The 24,005-nt window shown below is 43.5% G+C and overlaps 1 protein-coding gene across 4 annotated transcripts; it reads right to left on the bottom strand.

Moving 5' to 3' along the window:
• Positions 1-1,519: 1,519 nt before the first annotated feature.
• Positions 1,520-23,197, bottom strand: SRPX2 (sushi repeat containing protein X-linked 2). Of its 4 annotated transcripts, XM_077889317.1 has the most exons (12): positions 22,833-23,197; positions 21,123-21,155; positions 20,928-21,010; positions 16,626-16,706; positions 9,348-9,539; positions 7,394-7,570; positions 6,968-7,094; positions 6,697-6,818; positions 5,247-5,426; positions 4,762-4,895; positions 3,084-3,205; positions 1,520-2,049 (listed from the first exon to the last, which is right to left on the bottom strand). In XM_077889317.1, the coding sequence occupies exons 3-12, from the start codon at positions 21,007-21,009 to the stop codon at positions 1,869-1,871; spliced, it is 1,398 nt and encodes a 465-aa protein (XP_077745443.1). In that variant the 5' UTR covers position 21,010; positions 21,123-21,155; positions 22,833-23,197; the 3' UTR covers positions 1,520-1,868. The 4 variants fall into 4 exon arrangements, with proteins under 4 accessions (XP_077745443.1, XP_077745441.1, XP_077745442.1 ...); XM_077889315.1 differs by lacking the exon at positions 21,123-21,155 and having other exon boundaries at positions 22,833-23,196; XM_077889316.1 differs by lacking the exons at positions 21,123-21,155; positions 22,833-23,197 and adding an exon at positions 22,493-22,662.
• Between the last annotated feature and the right edge of the window lie 808 nt (positions 23,198-24,005).

Below are 24,005 nucleotides of genomic sequence, written 5' to 3' on the forward strand. Positions count from 1 at the left end.
CTATGCGAGAGTCAGGTCCAGGTAGAAACTTTGTTCGAGAGGCAGTGGGCCTCGACATGTTACCATTTGGGCCTTGACCTGCTAGCATGCCCTGGCTTGCCACTTGAGGTCTAAGTGATAAAGACAAGGAAGGGCATTTATTTTGACTCATATGCAGTCTTTGCCTTTGGAACCACAGACCTTGTCTGACCAGAGATATCCCATATTAGCTCATTGTATTTTGTCTTCTGCCCATAACTTGTCTTTTGACTTTCAAGCTCCTGTATTTCCATGCAAGGAAGAGGGAGAAGGGACTTTTTTTTTCTTCACGTTTGATCATTCACTCCATGCCCTGTTCCACTCAGCAACTGACTAACATTTTATTTTGCATTTTATAAGTGAGATTTCCACTAAGCCTACAGTGGAAACAGCCTCTCTCTGATTCACTACTACCCCCATACGTTCTGGGCTTGTGATTTATGTCCCATCCCTCTTCTTTGGAGAGTGAATTTTCTTGGTCGAGAGCCTTCCATTTTCCTTTTCCTCCTGGGCCCACTCCTGAGTCTTGTGTCTGAGTAGGATTATATATAGAAGGTGAAACTGCTGTCTTTGCTGGGAGCAATCAGCTGTCTTTAAGTGAAATATAGAAAAAATAGAGGCAGTCCAGTACAATAATTAAGAACACTGACTGGAGCCAGACTGCTGGTGTTTAAATCCCAGCTCTGTCACTTACTAGCTGTCTGATCTTAGGCAAGTTGCCTAACCTCTCTGTGCTCCCATTCCCTCATCTGTGACATGAGGCTAATAGCAGTACCTGCCTTATAAGGTTGTTGTGAAGGTTTCAGAGTCAATGGATGGAATGTTTAGAATGGTACCTGGTACGTGGTGAGTGCTTAAGCATTAGCTCTGCCTCTCCACTCAGCCTGCTTTCTTCTCTCCCTTAATTTTCCACTGGTGATCCCCTAGGCCAAGCTGAAGGAGAAAAGCTGCTGAGTCTTAACCATGACCCTGCATTCCATGAGTGTAAAAGAAGAAGGTTCTAAGCAGCATGGGAAGAATACCTTTTTTTTTTTTTTTTTTTTACCTTCTCCACTAGTTTTACAGAGGCTTGGAGTGGTGGTTTCCAGGTTCCCTAGATCATGAGCTGGGGGCTTCTCTGAGGAAGGGACTGCCCTGGCTGCCTTTTGTTATGGAACTGGAGGCTCAGTAAGAAGAGGCTGTTGCCTGTGAGCCAGCTGGAGGGGCCAGGACAAAACATTGTGCTCTGGCCTGATTCTTCTTCTTTAAGCTGCCTCCTGTTGCAGCATATTCCTTACTCTTAGATGAAGCAGTGGTTAACATAACATTTGTAACCCAATACCCTAAAAGGACAAATGACAAGTTCAAGGATATTTTCAAGCTGCCACCACCTCCAATGATAGAGTTAACCTGTAGGGGGAGAAAACCAGCTACACTTGCTTTAATGTCCCAGTCATCTGTTGTGACAGTGCTGCCCTCTGCTGTCGCCTCAGGGTAGAGGAACCATTTAAAACACAACCGGTTAGTGAATGAATTGAGAATTTACTTATCTGGAAGACTTTGGAGAGCTGCGCAGAGGCCTCCGGTTGGGAAAAGACTTTCACCCCCCAGCCCGTTGACCAGGACCTGCCCTAAGTCCTTGCCTAGCTTCTTATCTCCTCGAGTGCTACTTAAAGCAGAAACTTGCTTAGGGAAACTATTACACAGCCCTACAAAGGGCGTCTGGGAATATCCCAGGATTGGTGAATCTCACCCACCTCAGGGTCCTGGCCCTAGTACCGTGGGGAGCCATTTCCTCCTTTTATTAGGCCCCAGTTTCAGCCGACTAGGGGAACTTTGCCCTTGACCTCCATCCATGCCCTGGCTCCAGTTCACTCGCATATGTCCCTTTGCTCCCGACGCTGGATCAGCTCCTGGTTGCTCAGTAGATAGTCATCAATGAATGTAAAGATTTCCTCGGGGGTGACAGGTTCCATGTAGCGTTCCCGGTCAATTCCTTGCTTGTCAATCAACACCATGTTGAAGTAGGAGGGAGTGAGGCGCTGAAATTGCCTAAGGAAAGGAGCCCACGAGGTGTGAGACCTTGTCTGGGCTTCATCCCACCAAGCTTTACTACCTTCTCACTTTTCACAGTTCTACCCATGGACTAGATCCTTCCCTACCAGGTCTCTTGTCCCCATCCCCTCTACTACTGATCTTAAGCCCCTTTGTTTTTCTCTGCTCAGACTGTAGTCTTGCTGTCCCTTTGCATATAACTCTCTGCTAAGCTGTCCCATCCTTACCCCAGATGGAGCAACTTTGTTAATACCAGGCTCTGCTTCCCTCGTGGGAATATGTGACTAGTGTCTTCTAGAGTTGGGCTGGACATAACCTGCACAACCGTACATGGCAGCCCTGAGGTTGATTAATATTGCCCCGTCAACTCTTCTATCTGTAGATGCAAGTTCGCAATCTCCTTCCTCTGCATGTTTCTCAGTCTCTCTCCTACCTGGGACTCTGTCCCCACTGGGACTGAACCCTAGAGGCAGGTATTGTTTATAGAACAGAAAGCAATGATAGCTTTATTGGCACTGAGTGTACGTGGAGGCATTTGGAGGGGGTGATAATGGATAGATGACGAGAAAAGTCAACTCCTACCACCTGTCACCTGTAGTCTTCTCCTTGCCCAGGGGCAGAGGAGTAAGATTCAGATTTTAGTGCCTAAAGATGCATTTTGCTCCTTTGGAGACTGAAGAAAAAGAGATGAGGCCATGGCGCGATGAAATCAGAGGCTTCTCTTCTCTGAGTCATGTTTGGGTTCTGTGTCTCAGCCCTGCTGTGCTTCGGAGTCACCTAAGGTCCCTCATAAAAGCACAGTCTTCGGGTAGTTTGGGGTCGAGCCTGGTCCTTGGTCTTTTACAGGCTCCCTCTGCCCATTTAAGTTTGATATTCTACCACTCTCTGGTTTTATCTAATGCATCCAAAGGATTCAAACACAAGGCATGCCTCAAGACAGTAGTGTCTGTTGACTTTCCCCCAACCTTCCTGTTGCCAGTGTCCTGCCTGGGGTTGCTGCCCACCCCTTCCCTGTGGCCTCCAGCCTGGACCTGAGCTCCTCGATGATGTTGGCTGACAGCTGTTGCTCCCGGATGCGCCCCACCTCCTGAGGTGGCTGCCCCACCAGTTCAATGATGGTCATGTGGCGTAGGTCCAGTCCACAAGTGGATTGCTGGGAGAAAAGAGAAGGTTTTGTGGAATAGGTTCTCAGACTCAAATCTAAGGCTACTTCACTGATTCCTCCTGGGACCACACTGAGGCAGTGTAGGAAAGGAGGGGCTTCTCCCCCAACCATCACACCGTGGGGTTCAACAACCACTTTCCTCTGTCATTCCTAAAGCATTTGCCCTAACAGTATTTCTGTTATTCTAATGAGACCATACCAAACGTGTCACACCATGTGGTGTAGAGAAGCAAAATGTAACTGATGCATTGCAGGAATATAATCTCTCCTTGTACAGTATTGCATTGGCTTTAAACTACATAGGTTCTTAACAGATGGCTGTGGTGATATGATTATAATGGCTCTTGTTTATGGAACACATATACCTAATGCTTTGCAGGAATAAGCTAATCCTTATAACACCGCTAACAAGATAGGTGGGATCATTCTTATTCTGTAGGGGGACAAAGTAACTTGCCTAAATTTGCAGGACAATAATATCCTGAGCCAAGATTCAAACTGAGGGCTGATACCGCCCAAGTGTATGCTCCTTACCACTAGGTGACATGGCCAGGGCCCTCTCTCAGTCTCCAGGATTTCTCCAAAGTAGTGCCAGTGCTCTCTCTTTATTACCCTCTGTTGCCTTTCTCACACTGGGCAGGACACCCTGGAACCTTACTCTGGCTCTTCGTCAGTTGCAGGGTCGCCTCTAAGCCAGTTACCCAGAGTGAGGCTTAAAGCAACAGTAAAGGCTCCCTGTGCCCAACTCCTTGTTGAATCTTTGGGCTACTCCTCTAGTCCATACCCTACCCTCAGAATCACTGTCCTTACTGGCTGGTTCCTGTTCTTGTTTTTGCTTTCTGTTCAAGCTGAGGTATTGTCTTTGTCTGCCCTTTCTTTGGCAAGGGACAGGGAGACGGGGTTGCTGGAGGAATTAGGTTTTTTTTTTTTTTTTTTTGGTATGGACACTCAGGGTCATCCCTTTAATGAAGCTGCTGCCATCATGGGCTTCTGAATATTGATTTAGCAATTTCTAAGATTTAACCTGTAGAAATCCTCCTAAGTAGCATTGTCTCTTACCTGGGTATCTAGTCCCTTGCAGCTCCTCAGAGCCACTTCTCTTAGTCCTGTCCGTATACCCTGAATTCTCTTCAGAAACCTTTTCCTAAAACCCAGTGGATATATCTGTTGTGTCTCATCTACCTCTCCCTCCCCCACAAGTGGCTTTGGCTAGGTAACTCTTAATATGTTAAAAACTGTCATGTAATTCCCTCATTTTCCTTTGAAATGTCACAACACTTTTCCTTCTATTCTGCTACTATGGTGGTTAAGAACACATACCCTGGAGTCAGACTGTCTGGGTTCAGTAAAAACATAGCAGTTTTTAAAATGTGCTAAATCTGTCCACCATAAAACTGATCAAATGTTGCCCACAAAAAGTTTGAGGAAATGAGGTTTGTGCTGCAGAAAGCGCAACTTTTTGATTTGAAAAAGGTAAGGGAATAATGGGGTAGGCTTAGGGGGTAAGTAAAGGAGCTAAGCCCTGATGAGGGTGTGGGTCTCACCTGCAGCATAGAGATCTGCATTTTATAGTATCGGTTGGAGGGATCAGGAGCCGAGATGATGAGGAGTCGCTGTTTCTCATAGAACTGATCCAGAAGGCCAGCAGCTGAGTTGACATTGACGTTAATCTTCATAGCTAGGGCAAAAGCATATGGTCAGAGTAGGGCTCATCCTTCATGCTAGCATAGTAACAACACTTTGAGGACTTTTAGTCTTTCATGTTGGCCCTTTTGTTTGTTTCTGCCTTTCCTTGGGGGAAATCCTAAAAGAACACTTGGAGATTTTGAACCCTTCTACTTGGTGGGGGCGGGGCGGGTAGGGGTATTCTCTGGGGAGAACATTAGCCCCTAGAATAAACACAACTCATAAAACCCCATTCCCACATCATACACATTGCTATTGGACTCCTGCACCATCCATAAGGACAGATCCTCCAAAGTAGCCCTGATTAGTTGTGTCTACTCCCCCTGCCGCTGGTTTCACTCACGAGCACAGATGGGTGGTGATCCTGACCACTGGCGGCTGGACTGGCAGACCCGGGAGGGGGTTCCTTGGCGTTCATAACCTCCATCACAGTGGTATTCACAGGTGGCACCATAGTTGTCCCCTGCTGAGGTGCAGGTGAGGTAGCCATGCTGTGGTGGTTTTAGAGTTGGGCAGCGTCTCACTGTCAGGAAGGAGTTCAAGTTAGGGGCTATGGTATCTCTTCCAGGGAAAAAAGTTTAAGAGGGTGGCTGGGCTGTGTTTTTTAGACCAGGAGACCTAGGATGATCAGAATGAACGGCTTCTCTGTTTCCAGTGGCCAAGGGCAGAGCCAGAATTTTCCTCTTAAGGAATTAAATCTGAAATGCACACGAAGGTGTTCCTAAAATCTGGAGGTGCAAGTAAGTATACATATTATCATAAAAAAGACTATCAATCTGTAAAAAAAAAGTTTGTTTTCAGACTTTGTGGACACCCCGCACAAAGACGATCACCTTACACAATTAATTTGAATATCAAAAATAAATTGGAGAAGACTTAAATACCCATAAGTGGTAGAACTGTTAAGCAAATCAAAATATATTCTTAGAAGGTTATGATGTTGTCATTAAAAATACTTCTGAAGAGTTTTTAAAAGCATGAGAAAACTACTTGTGTTGTAATGAAAGTGAAAAGGGTGATCTAAGATTGGATATACAGTATGATCTCAACTATATATTTTTTAAAAAGTATGTGTAGATAAAAGACTGGGAGGAAAATACCAGAAGATTAACAATAATTGCCTCTGGATGATGGAGTAATAGATTTTTCCCCTTTATATATTTATTTCCAAAATGTTCAATGACAAGTATGAATTATTTTTATAGTGAAAAAAATCAAAACAATACACTACGACACAAAAAGGAAGAATCAGACAGCCAACACCACCAATTTCAGCAGAGGTGAAAGAGAATGAAGGCTGCTTAGAGTTGATAATTGGAAAACTAAGAAAAGAAACAAATGCAGAGTATCATCATGAATTTTATCTAGATTTAGAATGAGAGGGACGCCTGGGTGGCTTAGCGGTTAAGCGTCTGCCTTCCAGCTCAGGGTGTGATGCTGGAGTCCTGGGATCGAGTCCCACATTGGGCTCCCTGCGTGGAGCCTATTTCTCCCTCTGCCTATGCCTCTGTTTCTCTCTCTCTCTGGATGTTTCTCATGAATAAACAAAAATCTTTAAAAAAATAGATTTAGAATAAGAAAGTCTTCTTGGGGAGTCAAGGTTCCTGAAACGTGTATACATGTAATGCAGCTTCCTGAACAGCCCCGTGTAAGTGAAAAATTTTCCCCCCTCTCCCAATATAAAAGAGGCCTCTGTTTCAGGCACAGAGTGGGGAGGGTTGTGGTGGGCATGTAGAGGGTCAGGGCAGAGCACGAATAATGAACAATGTAGAAATGGAAGACTTCTTTCTGACCTTGTACTTTCACGATGAACTTGCAGCTGGCTCGGTTATAGGCTCGGTCGTAGGCAGTGTAACGAATCACATGCTCTCCTTCGGGAAAGTGAGAGCCTGGCTCAGGGCCCCGAAGTGTCACCCTGCATGGGACCAAGGAAGAGAGCCACTGAGGAAAGAGACTCTTAGAACTGGGGTCTGGGGCACATCATCACTGTGGCAGCAGCCTGTGCAGTTGGGTGTGGGCAGCCTGAAAAACTGCGGGGAGGTATAAGGGGAATCCATTACTCACCTGGTGATAGTACCATCAGCAGAATCTTTCACCAAGGGTGGGTCCCAATATACTCGAGCAGTCAGTTTCTCCGGCTCTGCCATCTTCTCACGTGAGTGGGGACAACGGATCTTGGGGGGATCTATGTCTGCCAAGGTCAGAAATCAAGTGCTATCTCATGGGCCCCCGACCTTCCCTGGAGGGAACTCAGCGAAGCAGTACCACACTACTGGGTAAATAAAAGGTGTACTCGGTTTAAGACGCTCAATGAAACCAGGGAAGGAAGCCCAGCTCCAGGAGAAGTGATCACTTTGTTAAGCTTGTGCCCTAGGTGCCACCTTCATGGCGAACAGGAATGCTTTCTGTGGTGAGAATTCCACATCCTCTGTGGCTATAATGCCAGGATGGCTCTTTGTAGAAGGACAAATGGGAAGGACCGCCATTTACCTACACATACAGGTTCGCCTCCACTCCATCGCCCATCTTCCATGCAGATTCGGCTGCGGTCACCTTCCAAGTGGTAGCCACTGGAACAGCTGTAGTCACAGCGGGAGTCAAGAAGCATCCCATTTGTGCAGGTGTAAGTGCCACTAGTGATGAATGGCAGTGCGTGGCATCTCACCTCTAAGAGAGAACCAAGCGGCAAGCTCAGTGGCCTGTGGGACTATCTGGAGGTGATGCATGGGCATCTAGCACAGGGTAACCATATCAGAGACAGCAGAAAATACAAAAAACCCTACGCTAAACTGTCCTTATATTCTTGTGCCCAATTGCCTTTTTATTTTCATATTTTAAAACACAGCAATGCTCTTGGAGGGGAGAGGTCTTAAAGAGGTAAATTACTTGTCCAAGTGCATGGGCCTCAGAATCACACCCAAGTTTGGATCCCAGCTCCACCTCTTACTAGTTCTGTGGCCTGAGCAAATCACCTCATCTCTGTCTCAGTGTTTTCATCAGTAAAATGTGGATATTCCACAGGATTGTTGTGCAGATTAAGAGACAATGCATATAAACCTCTGGGCTCATTTAGGGCCTCAGCAGCTGTTTTCATATCTTGTTCCTCAAATCCTAGATGCTCTTTAGCAAATTCAAAGCTCCCCTTTGAATATAATTTTGGTGTGACCACAGCACCCCTCAGCTGAGGCTCACTTTCATGCAGAAGCAGGCTCATCTTATATCTGGGTAAGAATACAAGTCAGCTCAGTGCCTGGAATCCATGTGCTTTAGACACCACAAGACCTATAGAAAAAGAACTTCCTTGAAATCAGGGCCAAGGAAAAAGGTTAGTCTTTTCAGATGAATCTGTTTTCTTAGTATTATCTCTTATAAGGAAGGACAAAGCCGGATTCAGTGTTCTAACATAGTAATTAATTCATTCTAAGCACCTGGAAATATGTATGTCTCCATTCTTTTAACTGATTTCAGGTTCATGTACAGACATTTTATTTTAGTTTTGTAAGCCCAATTCACATTCATTTTGGAAATGATGGGATCTAAGTCCTAAAACAAATTACTTATAATCACATAGAGGCATGGAGTGGTTTCCTTCTTTCTGGCTATCAAGCTTCCCCTTTTCCTCCACCGCATTTTCTCTGATCAGTCCCATTTCTCTCTAAATGCTCATTGCTATGCAACCACTTTCACTGCATTCACGTGCACATGTTTGCATTTCTACCCCATTAGTCTATAAGCAGCCTGGGAGTAATTAAGGAATTGAGTGAGCTCCTGAGGAGACCAATAGGGGGTCCCTCACACATGGATGTCCATTTGTTTTTTTTTTTTTTTGGATGTCCATTTGTAAATGGCATTCAGCGATGGACATATGGATAGACAACACTCAGCTGCTAAACACGGGTAGGCTGTAGAGCTTGAATAAGAGGTAGGGATTTGGGAGCTGACGGTGACATGATTTAGAATGTGTGTATTAGTATTCCCACATTCTAGTCTTAGGGATTCTTCTTGACTTTCAGAAGAGAATGAAAAATTGCAGATGTGTCAAACCTTCAATGCCAAGGCCTTCTAAGGCCTTAGGGCAAGGAGTACAGCGGTTTACCATGAGTAGGAAAAAATCTGAGACCACACACATCCTTGAGAGCTCCAGAGAAAAGCCTAGGTTCATATAGGCCCCAGGCCCAAAATTTATATGTACTCCTGGGTCCTCTGAGTCAGAAGGGCTAGTTGTTACTTAAATGCCCATATTGCTTGGGCAATAACCAAAGGGAGAGGAAAGGAGCTAGAATGTTAGGATAGAGAAAGGGACTGCAGGGCACCTGTGGAAAATTCTCAATTTGCACTTGACAGAGGGCACAGTAACACCTCCAAGCATATACCCTCAAGTGGCTGACTGGATCGCTGGCCTCTCTCACACACATACATCAGTACATGCACACATACCACTTACGCCTGCAGTAGGCAGTTCCAGACCAACGGCGGCTTGACAGGCATTGCACCGACCTTCGTCCGATCAGTCGAAAGCCCCGGTCACAGGAGAACTCACAACGAGTACCCAAACTGCTGTGATAATTCCCTCCCCTTGGAGAGTAGCATGTGGCTTCTCCATCCTGGATATTTAATGTATAACACCATCGGGGGACTGTAGCAATAGAAGAAAAGTAAGCTAGGCATACAGTAATCAAGACATTGCGGTATTGGTGAAAAGACAGACACATAGATCAATGGAACAGAACGAGAGCCCAGGAAGTAAATCCATACAAGTATATCTATCAAAATGATTTTTGACAAAGGTGCAAAAGCAATTCAATGGAGGAAAGTTAGCCTTTTGAACAAATGGGGCTGGAGTAATTGAACTTCCAAAGGCAAACAAAACAAGACAAAATAAAACAAAACTTCAGCCTAAATTTTATAACTTATATGAAAATTAACTCAAAATGGATCATGGGCTCAAATGTAAAAAATAAAATTACAAGGGCGCCTGGGTGGCTCAGTTGGTTAAGCATCTGCCTTTGGCTCAGGTCATGATCTTGGGGTTCTGGGATGGAGCCCTACATTGGGATCCCCACGGGGAGACTGCTTCTCCCTCTCTTTTGCCATCTTGGTCTCTCTCTCTCTCAGATAAAATAAAAATAAAAATAAAAATAAATAAATCCTTAAAAATAATTACAAAACTTTGAGGAAAAAAAAAACATAGGTGAAAAATCTCTGGGATCTAGCACTAGACAAAGACATCTTAAACATGACACCAAAAACTCAATTCATGAAAGAAAAACACCACAAAATTTAACCTTGTCAACATTTAACATTTTTGTTCTGCGAAAAGCACTATAATAGATGGGGAAAAAAATCACAGACTGGGAGAAAATACTTGCAAACCACATATCTGACAAAGGACAGGTAGCTGCAATATACGAAGAACTCTCGAAACTCAACAGTAAAAAAGCAAACAATCCAGTTAGAACATGGGCAAAAGACATGAACAGACATATCACCGAAGAGGATATATATACTGATAAGCAAATAAGTACATAAAAAGATGTTCAGCATCATTAGTCAGTAGAGAAATGCAAATTAAAACCACCATAAGATACCATTATACACCCATTAGGATGTCTATACTTAAAAAATATAAAAGTGTTGGTGAGGATGGAGAGAAATTGGAACTCTCATACCTCGCAGAGGCAAATACAAAATGATACTGCCACTTTGGAAAATATTTTGGTAGTTCCTTGTAAAGGTAAATACACACTTCCTGCACGCCTCTGCAATCCCACTTTATGTATTTACCCACGTGAAATGAAAACCTGTGTTCATACAAAATGCTGCACACAAATGTTTAAAATATCTTAATTCATAATTAACAAAAGCTAGAAACAATTCAAATGTCCTGTGGCTGAATGGTTAAACCAACTGTGGTTTATCCATTCCAAAGAAGGAAGTGCTGACACATGCAAGAGCATGGATGAATCTCCAATGCAGTTTGTGAAGTGAAAGAAGCCAGATTCAAAAGTCTGCATACTGTAGGATTCCATTTATGTGACATTCTGGATTAGGCGAAAATACAGGGACAGATCAGGGGTTGCCAGAGAACAGGAGAAAAGATTGGGGACAACTTCAAAGGTGTATCCCGGGGCAATTTCTGAGGTGAGGGAACTGTGGTAGTGGTTACCTGACTATATGCATTTGTCAAACCTCATAGAACGGTACCCCAAAAAGAATGAATTTTACAGTATGGGAATTTAAAATGACTAAAAAATGTATAACATAAATGTATAAGCTAGAGAGAGGAAGGGAACGTGATACCAAAGAAGGCTGCTTAGGAATGAAAGTAAGATCCCAGTTCAGTACTGAGCACAAAAGGTAATAGAGCCCTTTAAGTAATAAAGACATTAGAAAGACGTCTCGTTGGTTACACAAAAATAAATGACTCTTCAGGGGGTTCAGAATCTTTTTTTAAGATTTTCTTTATTTATGAGAGAGAGAGAGAGAGAGGCAGAGACACAGGCAGAGGGAGGAGCAGGCTCCCCGAAAGGAGCCCCATGCGGGACTCAATCCTGGATCCCGGGATCACGCCCTGAGCGGAAGGCAGATGCTCAGCCACTGAGCCACCCAGGCGTCCCCAAGAGGTTCAGATTTTAAAGGAGCACATATAAACAGGCAGAGGCCACATGCCCAAGGATGGCATACATAGGATGACACAGATCTTTTAGCCTGGGGTTGGAAAGGCTAAAGCCCCATAAGAGCTCATTCGGTTCCCAAATCCTAACAGACAAAAAGAGGGTTTTTTTTTTTTAAAGGGCATCAGGAGCTAAAGGAACAGAGAAAAGCTAGGAACCTCTGCTTGAGGGCAGCTGGTGAATGAAGACAGAAGATATTGGGAAAACTATCCTTTAAGCAACAACATGCTTATGGCTTCCAGTGTTAGTTTTGAGCCTGTTCCTGTGATACATGACTGCCATCTGGAGCACCATCTCCAAATTACAGAAAGTCTCATAAATACTATACTTGCAGAGCTGCTGATTATATGTCACAACGATTTTATTTTTTTTATATAACACCTGTTTTATTGATTATATGTGGCAAAAGTTTCTTTCCTTTTTTTGTATATTTTTTATTGGAGTTCAGTTTGCCAACATATAGCATAACACCCAGTGCTCATCCCATCAAGTGCCCCCCTCAGTACCTGTCACCACAAGGGGTGGTGGAAACAACACGATTTTACATGGGAGACTGGGACCCCAACGGTCACTTCCATTCTCTTGCTCACCTATATTCTATCAAGGAAAATATACATCTGATTGGAATGAATGGATTGAGCAAGTGTAGTAAAGGGAAATATAAAGCTCAGGATAAATGCAGAGATGGTAAGAGAGGGCCTAGTTATTGCAAATAAGTTCAAATTTGCTGGCCCAGAGGAATCTTAGCATAGAGAAAACACATTGGAAGGCTGGAAAAGAGCAAAAACACTATTCCAATTTAGTTTTTGCGTCAGCTTTATTAAAGATACAATAGACGAATAAAATCATAAATATTTAAGGTGTACATTGTGATGTTTTAATATACATATACATTGGGAAATGGCTACTGCAATCAAGTCGATTAACACATCCATAATTTCACATGGTTAACTTTTTTTTTTCTGTAGTGACCACACTTAAGATGTAGTCTTCTAGCAAATTTCAAGTATGCTTATTGACCATGGTCACAGTGTTGTACATTCCCCAGAAGAAAGAAGGCAACCTCTGGGAACTACAGCCTGGTGAGGCTGACAGCACTGATAGCAAAGGCTTCTAGAATATTTAAACACAGGCTTATGAGCAGTTAGAAAGAGAAGTAGTTATCTCCAGGTGCCCTCAAGAACAAGTAATTCAAGATTGACCTCATTTCCTCTTTGGGTATAGTTACCAGACTGGTAGAGCAAGGTAGCTGGTGGCTACACTATATGGAAGTGAGGCATGTGACAATGCCTTTCAGACCATTATTGTGGAGTAGATGAAGACATACAGGAGAGGTGACAGTACAGTTATGAAGATTTACACTTGGTTGAACAACTGTACCCAAAGAATGCTCTTGGAAAACTGAAACTAAGAATGTGGCTAAATATTGCTTGGTAAAAATGTCTGGTGGGAAATGTGTTAGCTGTTATTGAGTATCTACCATGTGCTGGGCATAATGCTTGAACATTTTTTAAAATTTTCACATCCCTCATTTCATATAGTTCCCAACAGCCCTGTGAGGTAGGTAGGTGTTTGTCTCTATTTTGCCAATGGGGAAGTAACTTGCCCTTGAGTCCCTCAGCAAGGAAGGGGCAGAGCTGGGATTTGAAAAGCTTTGCCTAGTTTCAAAACCCATATTTTTTCTAATCACAGTATCTACCACTGCAGCATGTTAGGTTGCTATTTTGAAGCGTACATTTACGTTTTTGAATAGGTGACACAACCACATGATTTGAAACACAAAAAGTATAAAAAGTTACACGGTGAAAAGTTTCTGTCCCACCTCTGCTCCCATGTCCACCCTCTCTTAGTACCCCCATAAAGAACCACTATTGTTTCTTTATGCATATAAAGTAAATTTTGCTATAGATTCCCTTTACCCCCTCCTTTTAACACAGAGTAGTATATTATGCTGTTTCCACCAATGCTTTTAAAAATAAACTTAATGTGTTTTAGAGATCTTTCCATATCACTACATAGCAAGCATGCAATTTATTTTAATAAAATAACATTTATAAAATACATAGCACAACGACTGGCACACAATATGTTTGTCCAGGGTGAAATTGTGAGAAGGTGGAGGGGCTGGGACTTGAAACTCAGACCCGTGTCCTCTTCTCTGTGCAGCTGTTTGCCTATCTCTTTTGGGGGGATTATAAGAAAACAAAGTGCTGGCAACAGAGGTGAAAGGGCCTTGTCTGTGATTATCTTCAGATAACCCAGACAGAGTTACCAGCTTGCCCGGGGCCAAAGCAATATGCTGGGAAAGCAGTGCCTCCAGAAGACTGAGGGCATACCTCAGAGAAGGGTTTCTGACTCCATGCCACGAGTCAGGATTAGGGAATAAAGAAAGTTCAAGATCAGTGAAAATGGCACCAAACTACAAGGTTACCTTGCTCTAAAATCATGATCTGGCTTTTACTAGTTCACTCTTTTTCTTTTTCTTTTTTTTTTTTAAACGATGGGTTACATTTTTGATGAAAGAGATGGAATGAGTGTGGCTTTGCAGTCAGACAGACCCACCTGGGTTTAAATTCCTGCTCTGCCACCTCAGAGCTCTGCAACTCTAAATTTAAATTTACCTTCTCTAAGTTTCCTGATCTGTAAAATGGGGATAATAAGCCAGTTTCAAAGCGCCGTTCTGAGAATTATATGAAATTGCATGTGCAAAATATATCTAGCCCTGGGAATGATATTCCCTAAATAAGCGTCTGGGTTTGAGCCACCAGCTCATTTTTCTTCAAGCAACGACACACTGCTGACAGACTTTTTTTTAAATAGAAAATCTCAAGCACCAGAACTGCAGAGCTATTGTAAAAACACAAAGATTTTACAAGGGAGACTGGGATCTCAGGTTGTACTTTCCCAGCCACCCCTCCCAGTGATAACCTCACTCAATTAGTTTAATGTCCTGAGACCAAGTTCCAAAAAGAGCCATGAGACACTTGACCTCAAGGCCAAAGGCCACCATGTCACTTATGTTTTTCTAAGGGGCTTTATAACATTTAAAAACAACCAATTAGGCAGGTTAATATTCATCATAGGGCTGCTGGACCCTCTGAAAGAATCTTCTGCATCTGTTGCTTTTTCCTATCCACTTTTCCCATTTACAGTTCCCTACAATCTAGCTTCTGCTCCCAGGGTGCCAACCAGCCAGTAAACATTTCTTGAGCACTACTTTTTACATAGCTCTCCAGGGGTATCATATATGGCTCTTTCTGTTAACCTGCACCCCAATGTTTATAGCAGCAATGTCCACAATAGCCAAACTGTGGAGGTAGCCTCGGTGTCCATCGAAAGATGAATGGATAAAGAAGATGTGGTCTATGTATACAATGGAATATTACTCAGCCATTAGAAATGATGAATATCAACCATTTGCTTCAACGTGGATGGACCTGGAGGGTATTATGCTGAGTGAAATAAATCAATCAGAAAAGGACAAACACTATATGGTCTCATTCATTTGGGGAATATAAAAATTAGTGAAAGGGAATAAAGGAGACAGGAGAGAAAATGAGTGGGAAATATCAGTGAGGGTAACAGAACATGAAAGACTCTTAACTCTGTGAAACGAACAAGGGGTAGTGGAAGGGGAGGTGGGTGGGAGGTTGGGGGACTGGGTGATGGGCACTGAGGGGGGCACTTGATGGGATGAGCACTGGGTGTTATACTATATGTTGGCAAATCGAACTCCAATAAAAAACGATACAAAAAAAAAATCCACCAGGTAACGATTTTGCTGAGATTAACAAAAAGTAAACCAAAAGAGCAGTACATAATGAATGCCAAATAAGTGGTCCATATGAGAAATAAATATTTCAGAGGAGGTACATAGTAGGTACTCAAATATTTATTGAATAATGAATGGAAGGAATGCATGGCTTGGAAAGCATAGAAACAAAGAATCTTAGAAATGGAAGAGATACTAGATATCACCTGGTCTTACTTCCTTTCTAATGCAGGAGTCCCTCCCTAGTTGGCATTCTTCACAGATGCTTTTCCTGCCTGAACTAAGAAGGGTTCCTAGATCATGGAGCTTTTCCTAATTTCTGTCTCACTCTTTATATATATATATATATATAATAAATTTATTTTTTATTGGTGTTCAATTTGCCAACATACAGAATAACACCCAGTGCTCATCCCGTCAAGTGCCCCCCTCAGTGCCCGTCACCCATTCACCCCCACTCCCCACCTTCCTCCCCTTCCACCACCCCTAGTTCATTTCCCAGAGTTAGCAGTCTTTATGTTCTGTCTCCCTTTCTGATATTTCCTACCCATTTCTTCTCCCTTCCCCTCTATTCCCTTTCACTATTATTTATATTCCCCAAATGAATGAGAACATATAATGTTTGTCCTTCTCCGATTTTCTCCTACTTCCTCCACATCCCATCTCCTCCTGCCAGGCTGGTTTCTTCTTAGCTCCTTCCTCTGGTTGCTTTGTTCTTACCTCTATATCTCCAGCCAACTGCTTTGCTGAGAGCCCTCCCCTCCCTCTCTAGTTCTCAAAAATCCACCCATCATGCAAGGCCTAATCTAAATATCATCTTTCAAGATCCTTTCCATGACTTCTTTTTCTTAACCCCTATTCACATTTACTGCTACCACTAGTTTCACACTTACTGGCCCTACATGTGCTAATTTTATTTCCCTCTCACCCATCTCCCACTCCCATCCTGCCCCCAGCAGAATATAAGCTCCTTGAGGAGGACAAAACCTTACCTTAGATTTTTGTATCATCCACAGGTTTACCCTGAACAGGATTAGGCATATAGCAGGTATTCAGTCAATACTTACTGATTAATAATAGTTGGGTAACCTTAGTGCTAAAGGGGTAAGGTCATACAGCAAGTCAGTAACCAAGGTCATGATTGGAAATCACAGTCTGATTCCCTGAGCAGCAGTTTTGGCACACATGAGCCAAGCTGGATGAGCATGCTTCAGGGAGGGTCTACGTCTCAGGCTAGAAAAGGCCCTTCCTGAGCCTGAGAAGCAAGGAGGTTTACCTCGGTAGTCTAGGGCAGGGGCGTGTGGGACCTCTTCAGCATATACTTCATTGTAGCTTTCATCTGGGTAGTAGCCTGAACCTACAGTGAAGAAGATAATACCAAGATGACATACTAATTTTTCACTCAAGTCCTTCCCAAGTCTTCCCCTATCCAATGTGGTCCCTTCCTTAGGACGTAGCACTCTATAGGGAGGGAGCCAGGTGGATATTTAGTGGGGGAAAATTCTGCCTTGTAAGGCAGCAGAACTATTGTATGTAAATCTCAATATCTCAGGTGCACAGAAGGTGAACTCCTGGTTGTAGGGGTGGGAGTGACTTTCTGGTAGCACAAAAAGCTTCCATTCAAAAGAAAAAAAAAATGAACTTCTCAACTATCCATCAATCCCACCAATCTGGACTATAATTGACCCATTTCCTTGATGCAACATACAATACAAGGTCTTGCTGAGATACTGTTGACCAAGCTCTGAGGATAGGCTGTCATCCCGGGTAGGAGGAAAAAATTAGTCTGAGTAAGAGTCTCCCCACTAGTGATAGGCCTGCTCACGGTCCCCAGAGATAAACAATTCCTCAACCTCCCACTAGCCCACAGGGGACCACCCTTTTGCCACCTGGTTGCCATTGCTAGGGGTGGCGTGCCAAAGCCGAGGGAGGGTTCAAAAGGCAAGTGGGAATGAGCATAGTTTCATGCCTCGAGCAGTTTGTCCTGGTCTGTAGGAAAAAGAAGGCAGAGTCCTTTGGAGAAATTTCCTGTTCCCCTAATTAGCAGAAGCTTTAGCAGGGAGCTGCTGAGCTGGTGAACATTCCCAATCCACCCCCATTCTGTTAAGTGGCCCAGACCCTGGTGGGGGCAGGTCTGTGGCTGTCTGGCAGACTAAACAGTGTGTTCCACCAGACGGCAGGAAATCAGTCATGAATACAAACTAATTGGAATACAACTTAGTCCTTTCCGGAGTCAAGTTTCAGGAAGCTCTGTTTCCAGCCTCTCTGAGCCCTAATGAATGCACACGAATAGAGCAACCAGCCATGTCAGTGTCAGAAAACAATTCCTCATTTCCAGGAGAAGGTGTGCTTTCAGGACAGCCCTGGGTTTTAGTGCTGGAGCCCTTTGGCCTGTGTAAACACTCAGACCACAAGCTTGTCTGCCTCCTCTCTGGAAAGAGACACGGGCTCTCTGCACTAAAGAGTGGAGCAGAGGACTAGATGATGAAGCTCCTCCATTCCCCACAAGCCAAGACTGGGTGGTGGGGGGTGTTGGGAAACCATTCCAACTTGATGAACAAGGGAATGAATCAAACTGAAAGTTTGCCTTATGAAATCATGTCTTCTTGGTTTGCCTTCATTCCAGAGGAACGAGTTCATTTTTTCTTTCCCTTTATTATTTTTTTTTCCTGTTTTCCCAGTTCGGTTCCTTTCTTGGCTTTCTTATATTTCTCCTTAGGCTTCCTCTCCCTTGCTCGCTCTCTTCCCACATGGGAGGGTTCTTTGTGGGGCATGGAATTCCTGTCAGCTGTTTCAGTTTAGTATTAGCCTCAAAGCCTCACAGCTTCTGTAAACAGGAGACCAGATGTGTGTGATTCCCTAAAGGATTAGTCCCAGCACTCTTGTTCCAGTGTTCACTTGTGAAGAAATGCCCAGCAGGGAGGAAGCCTCTGTTTACCAGAAGAGCAAACAGAAGTGTCAGAAGCCTATGGCTTGATAGCAGTAGCAACAACAGCAGCAGTACCAACACCGCTGCTAACGTCACTCAGCACGTACTTACTTGTATTCTGTGTTCAGCCCATTGCACGTGTTATTGTATTATGTCACTCTAACATTTCAGTGAGGTAGACACTCTTATTGTTCTCTGATATACAGATGAAGAAACTGGCTCAGAGGAGTTAAAGGAGTAGCCCAAGTTCTCCCAGCTAGGAAGGAGCAGAGTGGGCCTTCCAGCTCAGGGTGGTTTGATCCCCTGATACCAAACTCAGATACTCTGCTAAAGATGGCAGATGGAGAAAGCTTTGGACAATATCCAGCAGAGGAAAAAAATCCAAGCTCTTTCTTGCAATCCAGCTTTTTTACCCTGTGTGTGGGATCAAAGGCCACAACGCAATTTCTCTCATTCCAGAATTACAGGGGATGTAGGAAAGCTGAGAGGAAGACTCAGTCAGATAATTCTAGTCTCCAGCAGGGTGCAGAGGTAGCTGGACTAGGGCCACGTTTGCATCGTGATAGGAATGGGCTTAGGCCACCATACCAGTTTAAGCCTTTCCATTTCCTCTCTTTGCCTTTCTTGGGGTATTTTATTTTGCAAATATTAAGATACCGAGGTGATATATAAGAAGACAGAGGGGCACCCTCCCCACTTTGTTCTATCCGCTTACTCCTTTTCAGCACTGGGGAAGAGAGGTTTGGGCAGCATTCCTCAATTCCTTTGCATCAGTCAGAGATTACTGTGTGGTCTGTTACTGGGTCCCTCCAAATTCCATAGTACCTATTGCCAGACCCTCTAAGCACTGCCCTTCACAAAGGTATGGTTGGAAATGTAACTAATAGTTGAAAACTATTTTAAGATCCACACTAATGCTTGGCTTATGGTAACAAATATAATCTGACTTCCTGAACTACATAGATACGCCAATCCACACTTTATAACCCACTGTTCACTTTAATTAAGGGTTAATATTCTTAACCTTTCCCAACATCTGCTGATTTTTCCTGGATCCTTTTTCTGATTAGTCCTGAATCCACACTCGGCTCCTTTCTCTGTGTCATTCCTATTTGAGGACAAAGCTATAGCTAAGAATAAACAATGTTGGATGCACAGAGTGGTCAGTAAATAGTTGTTGAATGAATGAAGGGACAAATGAGTAGAGAAAGCTCAGACAGCTGAGCTAGTTGATATAGGGGAGGATTATAAAAATATTTCTAAATTTCTCCCATCATGTAGCTAGCCTTCTAAGAACAGAAGAAGACAGAATTAGTAAGTTTGTAGGGCTGTGAGAGACCTCACCAACCTGGGCTCCTCAGAAGGAACCTCATGATTCTTATGGAAGTGGAGAGTGCCACCCTTGCAAGCAGCTCTCAGAAAGCTTTGAATGAGACTAAGTTTTTGTTTGTTTGTTTTAAACTGCTCTGTCCTCAGGACTCCAATAGCTTAGGTAAAGGCCCTTGTCCTGCATGAGGTTTCTTACAGGTGTCCAAAATTGGGCCTTGAGCCATTTAATCTCTACTCCCTAGTTCTCTGGCCTTTAGCTGGATTTTGGTCTTAGGTACTTGAACTGAAGCTAGAGGGAGTTTGGCAAGGGCAGCTGCACATATTATTTCCTGGATACCTGGGGGTTCTTTAACTCCAAACAGTGTGTACTCTGCCAAGGGCTTGACTTGAATTTCTTTATCTCAGCATCAGCCCTTGTGCTTCACTTCCTACAAAGCCAGGTTAAGCCAAAGAGGGGAAGAAGTTTGCATATTTGTTTGAAAGCTTGGTGCAGCTGTTTCAGACAAACAGAGTTACTGCCACAGGCCTCCACCAGGAGCTAAGGGCATGTGGAAAATTTTAGCTGCAATGACTGTGGCTGTGATTGAAGCAGTTTGTTATTTATTCATCTCTGGATATTTTCCTTACTCTATTGGTTGGGTCTAACTCCTTCGCCTACTCCTCCCAGCCCCCAAGAGGGCAGACACTGCAGGCCACAGAATATTCTTAGCACTTGAAATGCCATTTGGGCCCCAACAAAAACCTCTGTCTGCCACCTCATTATCCTTCCTTCATTTCTCCCCCTCCCCCTTTCCCTCTCCTCACTGAGTCTGTTCTCTTCAGCTCCTAGGGGCAAAGGATGACACATTCAAGAATCCAGAAATCTCCATCCCTTCTGAAGTAAGAAATGAGCCAGAAGAGACCAGGGAATTCCTGTTTAAGTGAATTGATCTGTATTGTCATTAACATCTTTGGCAGAAAGGGACCATAAAAGTCTTGTCCTATAAGTAAGGTCTAGAGAGACAGGGAGGGAGAGAGAGAGAAGGGGAAAAGGAGAGAGAGAGAAGAAGCTGAGTGCAGAGGCAAGTAAGACAATGGCTTCAAATACCATGTTGTCCAACTCTCTCATTTTTGTGCTGATGTAGCCTGTTTTCAAACATCTCTTGTTTGCCTCCAAAGCCTCCCTTGGTAGCCAGTTGCAATGATTAACCGTCTTTGTTGTTGCAAATAGTTATTTATTTAATTTCAGTGTCTCTTACTGCAGTCTAATTCCCCCTTCTCCAGGACTGAGTCTGGGTCCTGCCTTCCTTGGAAATAATGGCCAACAGGTCCTTCACTTACCTGCATACCATGTTGGTGTCACTGCTGGAGTGAGGAAGAGCAGGAGACATAGGGCTCCTCTTTGGGTTAATTGACCGGCCATCCTTGAAAGGAGTCAGGATAAGAGGAGGTTAGGGAGATAAGAATAGAGAAATGTGACCAGAAGTACCAGGGAAAAGGAAAATATCTTTCAGGATCAGCCAACAGGGAACTAACTTCCTCAAGTGAAAAGAAGCAGAAATGCAGGATCTGTGAGGAAGAAGAGAAATTTTTAAATTATTGAATGCCGGTTATATTGTCCCCTTTGTACGGATCTTCCACTTTACAGAATAACAAGATTCTATTTGTTATTTCGAAATCTTTTCCTCCCAGGAGGAGGATGACATAAAACAACAGTCAATTCTCAATTAACCCTGGTAAGATCAGATGCAAATGTTTCATTGCCCAAGTTATAGAGAGGGACATGGAGGAATCAAGATCAGGAAAGGGCCAACATAAAGTCATACAGAACCAAGAGGGAATTCTGTGATCTAAAAGCTGCCAATTGATGGTTTCATCCATTTAACTAGTATTTCCTAGTCACTGGTCTGGGAAAGCATTAGCGTGTATGGACCAAGAGCTTGAACTCTGGAGTCACACAGATCTGTTTATGTATCCAATTCTGTCCATGTTAGCTATGGGGTCTTGGACAACTTCCTTAACTTCTCTGAGCCTCAGTTTCTTTATCTATAAAATGGGAATAATAATAATATCTACCTATATAATAGATTATTGCCTGGCACATAGGGAAAGCAATCAATATATATTAGATATTATTTATGCCCGACTTCATATTAGACAGAACTAGATGTTTCCTGTTTCTAGTCTCTTAGGCCATTAACTATAGCCTGGCTCTTTTCTTAGCTTTGGATTTTGAGACTTAGTGGTTTGGTAGTGGCTTTTGGCTTTCAAGTCCAGCCTAACCTTCTAGTTTTATTCTGCTGAGGCAGCAGGAGGTCAGTGAGGTTGGGAAAAACCTATTGAGGTACGTGAGGAGAGGGTAAGCAAGCTTCAGTTGCCCTCTCACTTCCTGTCCTGTCCTCACTCTAATGGGATGAGAGTTTTGTGGTTCCCAGTAGGCAAATACTTCATACAGGACAGTATTAAAACTTGCTGCCCATTGGTATAAACTGGCCACTGAACTTTTCAGCAAACACCCATTTACCCAACATGCTCTCAATGAAATGCAATGCTCAGGGGAGGAGTCAGTCCCAGAAATGGAGAAACAAAAAGATGGCAGATTCTGGCCAGAGTCCCTAAGGGACATGAGAAGTCCAAGAATGGCAAAAATTCATTTTCCAATTTATTGCTACTTGGCTTCAGATTTTGTCCAGAGACTGGAGAGGAAGCAGGATAGAAAACAAAATTGAGAACAAGTGAAGGAGGCAAGGAAAGTGGAAAGGTGTGGGAAGGAAGCAAGCAAGAAAAAAAAATCTGCCAGGGTTGAAGGAAAGAGGTAAAAGCAGAAAGAATAAACAAAAGGACAAGAAAAGAGAGATTAAAGAGAGATCAAGGAAAATGAACAGCTAGATAAACTCATCACTGACCCTTGTCACATACGCATTCTCCTTGGTTCTGGAGCAGGGGCTGTCCTTTTTAGACCCACTACTCTGCATCTGTGACTGCTTCCCTGCCTGCCTCCTCCCCTGATATGAGACTGAAAACCTAACTCTCAGAGCCTGCCCGGCTGCTGCGGGCCGGGGCCGGGAAGGTAGTGGGAACCTGTATCGGCAGCCAGGTCATGACTCAAATGGCAAGCAGGATATGATCCAGTTTCATAAAAGAAGCCCCCACCACCAGTCATGTTGCTCATGTCCTGGGTCTCATTAACCCCCATGGTTGTGAAATGAAGTAGTATAGTGTGGAGGGTTAAGCAGCAGATCTTACCTGTTTTATAGATTTTTGGTGCTCTCTTCTTTTTCTCCTTCCTTTCTGCTCCTCTCATCAGTTGGAAAAACTTCTATTTTAACATTCCTAGAACGAGTGGCTCGTCTGTCCGGGCCTCCGGGATTCTGTTAACACTGCCCAGATGTTAGGACATCCGCATCTGCCAAAAGTTTCCTTAAAGCTATATTATCCTCAAAGCTATAAGCTATTCCTCCCTCAGAGAAGGGTTTTAGAGAGGTAGGGGAGAAAGAACACAAGGATTAGAGGCAAACAGTCCGTCTGCCACAGAACAGGGGGAAAGTGTGAATGGCGCTGGCCCAGAGCCCATGAGTATAGTAATGACTAACAGAGACTGGCTGAAGGGCCTCCAGAAATGTGGTGTACTGAAGAACACTTCTTTTTTATGACTCAACATGACATCAGGATTGAATGAAAAGGAATTTCACAAATTCAAAGGAGAAGGGAAGAGTGTAGCTGACTTTGACATTCTCTAGAGATTTCCCCAGTGATTCCTTAGTACTTCCCAACTCTGGGTTGCCTTGCCATCCATATACACAGGGTCAAACACACTTTGAAACTCTCACTGATGATCTAACTTCTATGGACTTCAGTTTCTGATAAGATTATGTTGTCTACAAAAAATTACCATGCACTTTTGCCTGAAGAATCAAGACTGATTTCTTGTAATAAGAGTGGAGGGAAAACATGCTTAGAGAGGCTTTAGTGAGAGGCTGTTTAAGCAAACCTAGATGATCTGTGCATGGCATGGCAAGGTTATAGCTGTTGCTAAGCTGTTTCCCAGTGACCTCTGATGGAGGGATATGCTTTACTAACCAAGCTTTCTCTTTAGTATCTGGTAACAAGAGTATTCTAACATAGTGCAGACCAGCTTTCCACATTCTCCCTCCTCTCAGAGTGGACATTTTCATCCTTGAAAAATCAGTGATTGTAAAATAATTTTTTTAGATGCTGTAGAAAGGGCTTCTTCCTTGTGTTCACAAGCAAATTGTTAAAACCTTGTCAGTTATAAAGGGCAGAATTGTGCTCCTGATAATAAAAAGTTCAGTAGCAAGCTTGCTTCATTTCCAATTCATCAATCAGAAATATGTATTGAGGGATCCCTGGGTGGCACAGCGGTTTAGCGCCTGCCTTTGGCCCGGGACGTGATCCTGG

Source organism: Canis aureus, chromosome X (assembly GCF_053574225.1).
Source record: "Canis aureus isolate CA01 chromosome X, VMU_Caureus_v.1.0, whole genome shotgun sequence".
NCBI classification, from domain to species: domain Eukaryota; kingdom Metazoa; phylum Chordata; class Mammalia; order Carnivora; family Canidae; genus Canis; species Canis aureus.

What these genes read in the sequence shown, in the direction of transcription:
- SRPX2 (XM_077889317.1), bottom strand. Translation starts at nt 21,009, where the DNA reads ATGGCCGGTCAATTAACCCAAAGAGGAGCCCTATGTCTCCTGCTCTTC. An exon ending in AGGCGAACCTGTATGTGTAG is followed by an intron (nt 7,095 to 7,393) that starts GTAAATGGCGGT and finishes TGACCTTGGCAG; the next exon opens with ACATAGATCCCCCCAAGATC. An exon ending in TGCAGATCTCTATGCTGCAG is followed by an intron (nt 3,206 to 4,761) that starts GTGAGACCCACA and finishes CTTTTCTCCCAG; the next exon opens with CAATCCACTTGTGGACTGGA.